Source organism: Schistocerca gregaria, chromosome 3 (assembly GCF_023897955.1).
Source record: "Schistocerca gregaria isolate iqSchGreg1 chromosome 3, iqSchGreg1.2, whole genome shotgun sequence".
Classification (NCBI taxonomy): domain Eukaryota; kingdom Metazoa; phylum Arthropoda; class Insecta; order Orthoptera; family Acrididae; genus Schistocerca; species Schistocerca gregaria.
The window spans coordinates 341,020,700-341,032,807 of record NC_064922.1 but is presented as its reverse complement, the minus strand read 5'-3'; the positions used below and the strand labels follow the sequence as shown (position 1 = coordinate 341,032,807).

General features: G+C 39.7%; 1 protein-coding gene across 4 annotated transcripts in view; it reads right to left on the bottom strand.

The window, feature by feature from the left end:
* Positions 1-12,108, bottom strand: part of LOC126354098 (phosphatidylinositol 4,5-bisphosphate 3-kinase catalytic subunit delta isoform) — a 203,085-nt gene that overhangs the window by 28,394 nt on the left and 162,583 nt on the right. For all 4 annotated transcript variants that reach the window (XM_050003486.1, XM_050003487.1, XM_050003488.1 and 1 more), the window contains 2 exons: positions 8,460-8,648; positions 2,981-3,123 (listed from right to left, as the gene is read on the bottom strand). In XM_050003486.1, coding sequence (XP_049859443.1) covers positions 2,981-3,123; positions 8,460-8,648 — 332 coding nt within the window. The remainder of the gene's footprint in view (positions 1-2,980; positions 3,124-8,459; positions 8,649-12,108) is intronic.

The window sequence follows — 12,108 nt, the reverse complement described above, 5'->3', positions numbered from 1 at the left end:
TTATAGTTCATTTTAGTTTCGTCAGTATGTACTGTACTTCCTCGATTCACCGCCAGTTGGCCCAATTGAAGGAAGGTAATGTTGGCTTCGGTGCTTGTGTTGACATGTGACTCATTGCTCTACAGTACTAGCATCAAGCACATCAGTACGTACCATCCACAGGTTAGTGTTCATCACGAATGCGGTTTTGCAGTCAGTGCAATGTTTACAAATGCGGATTTGGCAGATGCCCATTTGATGTATGGATTAGCACGGGGCAATAGCCGTGACGCGGTATGTTTGTATCGAGACAGATTTCCAGAACGAAGGTGTCCCGACAGGAAGACGTTTGAACCAATTGATCGGCATCTTAGGGAGCACGGAACATTCCAGCCTATGACTCGTGACTGGGGAGGACGTAGAACGACGAGGACAGCTGCAATGGACGAGGCAATTCTTCGTGCAGTTGACGATAGCCCTAATGTCAGCGTCAGAGAAGTTGCTGCTATACAAGGGAACATTGACCACGTCACTGTATGGAGAGTGCTACGGAAGAACCAGTTGTTTCCGTACCATGTATAGCGTGTGCAGGCACTATCAGCAGCTGATTGTCCTCCACGGGGTACACTTCTGTGAATGGTTCATCCAACAATGTGTCAATCCTCATTTCAGTGCAAATGTTCTCTTTACGGATGAGGCTTCATTCCAACGTGATCAAATTTTAAATTTTCACAATCAACATGTGTGGGCAGACGAGAATCCGCAAGCAATTGTGCAATCGCGTCATCAACACAGATTTTCTGTGAACGTTTGGGCAGGCATTGTTGGTGATGTCTTGATTGGGCCCCATGTTCTTCCACCTATGCTCAATGGAGCACATTATCATGATTTCATACGGGATACTCTACGTGTGCTGCTAGAACATGTGCCTTTACAAGTACGACACAACATGTGGTTCATGCACGATGGAGCTCCTGCACATTTCAGTCGAAGTGTTCGTACGCTTCTCAACAACAGATTCGGTGACCGATGGATTGGTAGAGGCGGACCAATTCCATGGCCTCCACGCTCTCCTGACCTCAACCCTCTGGACTTTCATTTATGGGGGCATTTGAAAGCTCTTGTCTACGCAACCCCGGTGCCAAATGCAGAGACTCGTCGTGCTCATATTGTGGACGGCTGTGATACAATACACCATTCTCCAGGGCTGCATCAGCGCATCAGGGATTCCATGCGACGGAGGGTGGATGCATGTATCCTCGCTAACGGAGGACATTTTGAACATTTCCTGTAACAAAGTGTTTGATGTCACGCTGGTACGTTCTGTTGCTGTGTGTTTCCATTCCATGATTAATGTGATTTGAAGAGAAGTAATAAATGAGCTCTAACATGGAATGTAAGCGTTTCCAGACACATGTCCAAATAACATATTTTCTTTCTTTGTGTGTGAGGAATGTTTCCTGAAAGTTTGGCAGTAACTTTTTGTAACACCCTGTATTGTTGTTAATATCATAAAATTTTAACAATTTAATATATTTCCAGGTTCCTGACTGGAGAGAGGTGTCAACATTAGAGGAGTACAAATAGGATTTTTTTATGGTGCAGCTATTTTTACAAAAATTTAATGAACAGAAAGTTGTGGAAAAACAGTTAGTATCATCGAGTCTGACTACTGAAGTTGTAAATTATGTGGCAAATTATGAAATTTAACATTGTTCATAACATAAGTGGTAGTAATTAAATAATTAAGAATTTTAATTATAATTTGCATTTTGTATAGGAACTGTTTTATTTTACAAAATTTTACATAAAAAATCAAATCTTGCTTAAATACAGTGTGTGTTGGACATTTTCTTCCTTTTGGTAAAGCATAATGCTGCACATGAATATTTGTGAATATGTACTTTTTCATTGTAAGATAACTAAAGTAACTGTTGTAACAACACACGTGTAATCTGCTACTGTTACGCCCGTATATAGTCAACAGTGGTTGTGTCCACACAAATTGTTCTGTTCAGTTCAGGTTCCATACAGTCAGTGAGTGGTTGTTGAAACTGGATTTTTACAATAATTGTACCAGTCTACTTGTAAAATCAAGACCCGAGAAACTGGAATAGTTTGAATTAAAGTTTGTTAAAATTCTGTGAATGCATCCACTGCACTTGAAGAAATTAAATGGAACAGTCATATACAGAAAAGTTATCAGGCTATTAATTTCCATCGAGTAACCCACAAACCCTCCTTACTGAACATCAGAGTTAATTAACATTATTTTATTTTATTATCTGATCAAATATTGACACCTGATGATATGTATTGGTTTAATATTCCAAATTAAATTACCTGCAAAGTGAATATGTTTTCTTGAAAATGTCAAATACTAAATTGGTGTTCAAACACTAAGACAGTAATGTTTGGAAGATCCTCCTCCTCCTCCTCATCTATCCATCCAACATCCACTCCTGGATGCAGGCCTTGGCTAGACTTTTCCAGCCTTCAGCTAAACACGCCCATGTTTCCCGTGCATATTTCCTTATGTAATCTATCCATCTGCCATTAGGTCATCACCTCATCTTTTTGAATCCAGCAAAGAACTTCATTGGTTTATTTACCATCAATTTGCTTGGATGCATGTACACTGTACCTATATTTAATTTTTGTTACAGTCATATTATGTCTTCTTCCGTGGTTTGATCCAACAGTGGGTTCCATTACTGGCCATCTTACTCGGAAATGAAATAATTAACAGCAATCCAGGATATCTCAAGTCTCCAGAGTCATTCTTTTACACAATCACTGCTTAGAAGACAAAAACTGATGAAAACAGTTGACTTTAATAATTTGGCATAAGACTGGATTCCTGCATGGACACACTATGGACCAAATACGAACACACATCAATGTAACATTTGATTAATTATTTACAGGCACTAGCAGCGTTTTCCACTTCATCGAATGATGAACAACTACTTTACATCTCTTCACAAAAAACTGTACTTACCTAAAAGTGAACCCTTCTTAAATGCTGATGTAGCAGAAAACATTCCTTTCTCCTTCTGAATATTTGCTATTGTTTCAGCATTTAAAACTACTTCAATGAGACCAACACGATTGTCAGTTGATATGCATCCATAGGGATTCATCCTATTGATATTCAATGGTGACATTGAGTTAATGATTCCAAATCAAATAAAGTACACATAAAGAAATAACAAATGATTAAATGAAAAAGGTGGTCTCATGCATGAAAAATGGGATAGTATTGCAGCTCTGGTATTCAAATAAAGCTTCTCTCCCCTTTTCCTCCCTTCTAACTTCTTCCTTTTTTCTCCAGTTGCAAGAGAAACAATTTCATAAAATCACAGGTTAAAAAAGGGTATCACCCAATAATGATAAAGATATTAAAAAACTACATTGAGAACATAATGGAATCCACTTCTAGTTTCGAAGAATGACAACTTCATAATAAATAATTGAGTTATATTTAATGCAGATTCTATCTAAAATTTTAGAAAGCATTTGTAATTGGAGCAAAGCAGTGATTAGTATAAAATGCTAAAAATAAAATAAAAACAGTCTCATTTGCATTTTCATATTTTTATTTGTAAGCAACTGCTTTTGGTCCTTTCCTCAGACCATCTTCAGGTTTTTCCAGCCATTATGGCTGCAAGTGGCGGCGCATGGAGCAAGATCTGTGACATCCTTACTTCTGTGGATCTCACTCCATCTGCCACCACCAGCAGTCATAATGGCGGGGAAAAGCCTGAAGACAGTCTGAGAAGAGGGCTGAAACTGGCTGCTAATGAATAAAAAACTGAAAATGTGAACGAGACTGTTTTCATGTGGTTTTTAACAGGTTTTGTCTCCTAAATTTAATTTCCAAATCTACATCTACATGGCGCAAACCATTGGTGGACAGTTTCTCCCATTGTCCCAGTTATTAGGACTTTTCCCCATCCCATTCACATATAGAGCTCGGGAAGAATGATTGTTTAAATGCCTCTGTGTGTGCTGTAATTGACCTAATCTTTTCATCAAGATGCCAATGGGAGTGATATGTTGGAAGTTGTAGCATATTCCTAGAGTCATCATTTAAAGGCTGTCCTTGAAATGTTGTAAGTGGACTTTCTCAGGGTAGTTCTATCTTCAAGAGTCTGTCAGTTAATTTCTTCACCATCTCTATAACTATCTCCCATGGGTCAAATAAACCTATGACTATTCTGCTGCCCTTCTCTGTATACATTCAATATCCCCTGTAACTCCTCTCTGGTAAGGGTGTCATACACTTGAGCAATATTCTAGGATGGGTTGCATGAGTTATTTGTAAGCAAAGTTCTTTGTAGTCCAACTGCATTTCCCCATACCACCAAATTGAAGTCTACAACCTGCTGTAGCCACAACTGATCCTATGTGGTCACAGATTTCCAACTGTGATTCATTGATATTATAGTCATAGGAAAAAAAGTTATTTTGTTTGGTGAACTGCACAGTTTAACATTTCTGAACATTTAAAACAAGTTGCCAATCTTTGCATCACTTTGAAATCTTATCAAGATATTACTGAATATTTATGTAGCTTCTTTCAGACAGTACACCATTAAAGATAACCACATCTGAGGCTACTATTAATATTGTCTGCAAGGTCATTGATAAACAACATGTACAGCAAGAGCCCCAACACTTCCCTGGGGCACACCCAAAGTAATTTCAACATCTGGCAATGACTCTGCATCCAAGATAACTTACTGCACCCTCCCTACCAAAAAATCTTTAATCCAGGCACAAATTTCTATTGATACTCAATACAGTTCTACTTTTGATAACAAGCATCATATGCTTTTCAGAAATCAAGAAACAGGGCATCATGTAACTGTCTTTATCCAAAGCTTCCATTATGTCATGTGAAAAAGTGCAAATTGGGTTTCAAATGGTCCATGTTTTTGGAATCCATGCTACTTGGCATGGAGGAGGCCATTCTGTTCGAGATACCTCATTATGTCCAAGCTCAGAATATGTTTTAAGATTCGACAACATATCGATGTCATGGTTATTGGAGGGCAGCTTTGTGGATAACTTAGGGCGGCTAATTCAGTTGCAAATTTTATGTGAGAGCTTCTTTTTGTATATTGTCTCTCAGAATAGTGTCACGTTATCCAGGCTCACTTTAATACAATTATAAAAATTATTCTCCATAATTTTACTTGCTTTACATGGGAAATGTAGTGAGTCATCTACACTCCTGGAAATTGAAATAAGAACACCGTGAATTCATTGTCCCAGGAAGGGGAAACTTTATTGACACATTCCTGGGGTCAGATACATCACATGATTACACTGACAGAACCACAGGCACATAGACACAGGCAACAGAGCGTGCACAATGTCGGCACTAGTACAGTGTATATCCACCTTTCGCAGCAATGCAGGCTGCTATTCTCCCATGGAGACGATCGTAGAGATGCTGGATGTAGTCCTGTAGAACGGCTTGCCATGCCATTTCCACCTGGCGCCTCAGTTGGACCAGCGTTCGTGCTGGACGTGCACACCGCGTGAGACGACGCTTCTTCCAGTCCCAAACATGCTCAATGGGGGACAGATCCGGAGATCTTGCTGGCCAGGGTAGTTGACTTACAGCTTCTAGAGCACGTTGGGTGGCACGGGATACATGCGGACGTGCATTGTCCTGTTGGAACAGCAAGTTCCCTTGCCGGTCTAGGAATGGTAGAACGATGGGTTCCATGACGGTTTGGATGTACCGTGCACTATTCAATGTCCCCTCGACGATCACCAGAGGTGTACGGCCAGTGTAGGAGATCGCTCCCCACACCATGATGCCGGGTGTTGGCCCTGTGTGCCTCGGTCGTATGCAGTCCTGATTGTGGCGTTCACCTGCATGGCGCCAAACACGCATACGACCATCATTGGCACCAAGGCAGAAGCGACTCTCATCGCTGAAGACGACACGTCTCCATTCGTCCCTCCATTCACGCCTGTCGCGACACCACTGGAGGCGGGCTGCACGATGTTGGGGCATGAGCGGAAGACGGCCTAACGGTGTGCGGGACCGTAGCCCAGCTTCATGGAGACGGTTGCGAATGGTCCTCGCCGATACCCCAGGGGCAACAGTGTCCCTAATTTGCTGGGAAGTGGCGGTGCGGTCCCCTACGGCACTGCGTAGAATCCTACGGTCTTGGTGTGCATCCGTGCGTCGCTGCGGTCCGGTCCCAGGTCGACGGGCACGTGCACCTTCCGCCGACCACTGGCGACTACATCGATGTACTGTGGAGACCTCACGCCTCACGTGTTGAGCAATTCGGCGGTACGTCCACCCGGCCTCCCGCATGCCCACTATACGCCCTCGCTCAAAGTCCGTTAACTGCACATACGGTTCACGTCCACGCTGTCGCGGCATGCTACCAGTGTTAAAGACTGCGATGGAGCTCCGTATGCCACGGCAAACTGGCTGACACTGACGGTGGCGGTGCACAAATGCTGCGCAGCTAGCGCCATTCGACGGCCAACACCGCGGTTCCTGGTGTGTCCGCTGTGCCGTGCGTGTGATCATTGGTTGTACAGCCCTCTCGCAGTGTCCGGAGCAAGTATGGTGGGTCTGACACACCGGTGTCAATGTGTTCTTTTTTCCATTTCCAGGAGTGTATTTTTAAGCTATCAATTTCACATGAAAAACTCATTAATAAAAATTTATGAATATCAGAGAAAAGCCTCATACCAAACGATGGAGTACAGATTATGGTCATAATTATTGACGACAAGGCGTTTGGAAAAATCAAAAAATTTAATGCCTCCTTTGGAGGAAGAAATTTAACACACAACAAAAGAATCTTTAACTACTGACTGTATCAGACTAGGTGGTTTACAGAATGCACGTTTGGCATTCTGGCAAATAAATGGAGAATTTTTCAATGTCCAAATGATGTCTGAGAAGAATTTGCAATTGGCATAATAAAACCATTCTGTGTTTTACAAAATTATTTGCCTGAAAGAGATGACTATAAATGCGTGGAGCCATCTGGATGTCATGCAGTCTGACGTGTTCTAATGGCTTCTGCAGCAAGGAAATCCTAGTTGCCGAGTGTACGGCCCACAATGCACTGTCATTGTTTTCTTGGCTGCTGCTACACCCTGGCTGCCTAGTGTGTTACTGCCCTAAAAGTTCAGTGATAAGCAGCATATGGAAGAGCAAAGCACACCAGAGACCAGTGGCTGACCAATAAACTGCCACCATGTAAAAGCAGTTTATTTGTTCAGCCACTGGTCTCTTCGACTTAATAAAAAAAGTAGAATTTTTTTCATGATACAATAGTGGCATGTTTCACATATGTTATTCCTCTTTCAAACCTTAATAATTTCATGAAATCATGTATGAAGAAGTATACTGGAAAGCCTGTTCTTGATAAAATATTTTGAGTAAGTTATACTTTCAGTCTCTGTAAGAAGAGAAAGTGTAACAAATCAGATGAAGTGTACAATTACACATTTCTTTAGGTTTAGAGTCATATGCCACACTCTGAACAAACACAATTCAGTGCCAACATCCGGGTTGTTAGCATATTGTCAATAATATTAAAAGAGGTCTATGTGCAGATAGTCATAAACCATTCATGTTGATGAGCAGCTGTATCAGAAGGATCATGCGTTTTGTACAAGTTATACAAAAATTGCTTCCTGTGTATCCTTTGACGACATCCATACAATTGTGATTGTTGATGGGTGAGTAAATAAATAACTAACTAAATATAATGTGGGCAGAAGTAAAATTATGCCTCCAAAAACTACTGCTCGCTGCTCTAACTTATGTTCTATTCAAAAACTTATTTGTGGTGTTAGATTTTGATCATCATTATGAGAGGAAAAGAAGACTCATGTCAACTTCTGCTGCTCTATTCCCTGGTTGGAAATAGAGCTTGAAATCATCAGGTTGCCTTGTCACATTCCACTAAGCAGAAAATTTCCCAAAATATCATTAAAAAATAGCACTGATTGCACTGGCTGCTCAAATTAGTGCTAGCCAGACTGCAGAAAATGATTATCATTACTTTCAGGCAGCTCCCATATTTCATAAATTTTTTTAATGCTGCAGAACAGTCCTCCTCCCTTTTCATTACATTTCTTCCAATTCTTCAAATCATTCTCTTGATGACATCTGACAAATTATACTCTCACTTCTATTAATTTCCTAGATTATCTAGGTCCATTGTTTTTTGTGTTAAGTCAGTTAAGATTTTTCTTATATCTAGGCATGCAGCAAGTTTGAACTGTTGCCATGCAGGGGAGAGAGATTTAAAATGAACGATATTTCAAAATCCTGGTACCATAAATTACAAATAATTTACATGTTATTAATAATGTACGGTTTTTGATTCAATATGAAACATAGAGCTGAAAAAGAAGCAATGAATGTCCCAAAACATTCATAAAGGACTAAATCAAACTTAACTGCTGCTGTTGAAATCACTTACCTCAAGTCCAGACCCTCGTTTTTCCACAATTTGTCCATTATTCTCAGCATTTGCAGTGTTAACATATCTTGTCTCAAGTCATCACCATTTTTAAAAATGATAAATATGTCATCACCATATGGATCATCGTTTTCAAACACAATCCACAAAGGCCTCATTTTGCTATCCATGACTCTGCATTTTTCAATCCTGAAATTATTGTTAAAAGGAAGAATTTCTGTCATCAGAAAAAAAGTACCAAGACTAGCTGCAACGGAAGTGCACATTAAAGTATGGAATATGGAAATTAGTGCAGGAAAGAATTTCTTTTATAGTAATCAAAATGAGGCAAAATGAAAAATTACTTAAAAAACAAAGAAGAGGAGAAAAAGAAGAAGACGAAACAGATGATAGGAACTGAATTGATCCTTGTTGATGAACAGGGGAACTAACCACCACAGAAAATGTTGGAAACTGATTTCGATGCACCAATCAATCGCTGTCACATGTCCGTACATGTGCATCCTCCACATGCTCTGTTCCGAGTACTCTGCTGTGTCATTACATTAGAAAAGCAGGCATGCTTAATGAGCAACTGAATGTGACACAAGAAAGTGCTCATGATAGAACAATGTAGCTTCATTTTCGAGCTTTATGTAAAGCAGGATTCATGAAAAATGTGTGCAGAAAAGTTTACAGAAGAGTTTAAGACAGCAAAAGTCCTGATGAAACCTCTCACAAAGCCTGGAATGCAAAACTTAGTGGCAAAATGGCACAATGCAGGCTTTGTAGCTAATAAAATCTGTAACTACTGGAAAAGCTTTTGAACACCACACAACATTGCTTGAGCGACAAAGAAGACCTGCGTCTGTATCCTTACAAACTTTCAGTTGTGCAAGAGATTTATTTATTTTTATTGGCCTTTGGTTTCATGACCAAACAGCCAACCATTCTTATACTTATGAGTAATAAATACCAGTTTGACTACTATCTATATACAAATTTAAATCAATTTGTAGCAAAAGTGGTATATTTTTCTTACAAAACATGTGTGTACACTGTGATAATCTGTGTGCAACATGCACGACTTAAAGGGTCCAAATGAAGTTTTCCATATCGTATGAAGATGGTATCATCTTCAGTGCAGATGCACCCACATTGCCCAAACTCTTACGGAAATTGGTGGAGTGACTGCTGCGAGTACTGAGTATGGTGGGCAGAGGCACTACAAATGTAGTGTTTGGACAGAAAGTTGGGAAGTGTGGGTCTCATGGAGAGCATGCCAGGGGTAAGTCCCTGTAGTTGCACTATCCTCTATGTCCTCAGTGGCTCAGTCAGATGGAGCGTCTGCTACAGTCGGGGCACGCATTTTCAACTGTCGCCGTTGATATTTATCAACACCTGTCAGCAGCTAAAGATCTGACTGAAGTGGAATCATGACTTCTGGATCCTCAGATGGATCATTCAGATGAGGTCTGGTTCAGCTTGCCAGTGCATGTAAAGTCACCAAACAAGCAACGTTATTGATCAGAACATCCCCATCAATACTCTGAAGTTATGTTGCATAATCTAATGAGTGGTATTTCATATGCAATGTACCATGTCTGAATCACAATGATTATTGCACCAAACTGTTAATGTTATATGGTTCGTGAAGATTATTAGGCCATATTCACAGAAGTTGATGGCTGTGGAAAACATGTACAGATGGAGCAAAAGCGCACACAGTCAGACCAGTTTTATTTCGCTCACCCAGTATAAATCTTTCACATATCCCTTTTCGAGATTACCAGTAATTACACTTATTTCACACAGTGAAAAGAAGTTTGAAATGATTTACTGTACACCTCAACAAGTCAAAATGCACGTTTGATGATGAGGGAAGCACAGTGCCATGATTCATTTAGCAGGGACATTGAAGGACCTGTTCTTGTACCAAGTGTAAGTAAAACCTGGAACAGAAAAAATAATTTTTTATACCTGATACTATTTGTGTCTTCAATCAACTATTCCTTATTTGTGAGTAGAATTAAAAGAACAGGAGAGGAGAAGAAATTAATTATCAAAAACACTCTGGGTGTAGTGCTCCACAAGTGTAGTATACGCCCAGTTATTTGAGATAATGTGGGGGAGAAGATGCACAAATAATCAAAAACACAGACAATTCAGATATTTTCAAACATGTATTATTTGTTCGATATTTTGTCCAAATTCTGTGCATAGGTACTGTAGGTCTGTTTATTGCTTAAAATATTCTGTGATGACATTTTTTTGCGCAGGATTGTGAATTTTTCCTGCAGCAATAATTTCATTATCTTCATCCCCACTTTCACATTCACTGCCCTCTTCCTTGTTTTGTTGTGAAGCAGCTGTCACAATTTTGGCGACACTCATTTACTGGAAATTGAGTTCAGATGCATCGATCTTCAACCACTTATTCAAGTTTTCTTCTTTGACATCTTCAAAACCATTTAAACCCATAGCCAGATTTATAAAATATAGATTTCGTCATGTTTCGTCGGCAACATAAATACAGAAAAGGACGTTCGTTACTTTCAGAAAGCAGTAAAAGAGCAAAATATATTTATCTGAGGCAACCAAAGAATAGTTGCAACAAAACAATTTGGACACTCGGACAGCTTAGGACGTTATTTTTAAGGGTTTCTGAGCTTCGCTGGGTGGTCCGCGTGCTGCACGTGTTCGTTCACAGCTACTGCCGTGTTCGCGTGTAATGGCTCGCCACACTAATTAAGTAATGAATTAATGACGGGTGCTGTAATGAACTGGCAATAATTTTCTTCATGTTTTGCCTTAACATTTTTAAGCAAAGTAACTGTATATGTTTATTTGGCTGCAATTTTATTAAATAAACTAATTTCTTCATGTTTTTTGGTGCAGATAGCCCAGAACTAGAACCACAATTCTTGACAAAATCCTGTATTTCTTGCTTATTCCTTTTAATATCTCAAATAGTCTGCATTCCAGTACCACAATCAGCATTTAGTTTTGAAGCAGCTTCCTCCATCTGAAATCTTTCAATAAATTCTAACTTCTGTTTTAATGGCAACCCACACTCCTTTCATTTATCTGATACCTCCTCTATAATCTTTTTAAAAATTGCTTTTTTGACACTTAAATGCCGATTAACGTCAGAAAACTGAGTTTGTTTTTGATTTACAAGGAGCATGCTGGCCGATAACAATGGAAATGTCACTTATTGTCAAGCAACTGGTTGTTTGTTGCTCTTTACCACTAAAAAAATTGCATTCCCTCTCCCTCTCTCCCTCTCTCCCTCCCTCCTTCTCTCTCTCTCTCTCTCTCTCTCTCTCTCTCTCTCTCTCTCTCTCTTTGTCAAATAATTGGGAGTACACTGTAGGTGCTATGCAACAACTGTTCAAGTATATACTTGTTTCTTAAGACTACTGGTAGTGTAGCAATAAAGCCTCATTACATTTTACAAATTCTTATATGTTCTGCAACTAGAACATCTGTGGGTTTCTAAACAATTTCTGTATTTCTGTCTCAAAACATGTAATATACACAAATGAAGTAGATTTCTATGCCAACTGGCTCTGCAGATGATGAAGAGATTGAAAAATGTGTGATGAGACTTAATCATAGCTAACACTTGGTTTAAGAATCTTGGTATCATGGAATTGGAGTCAGTACA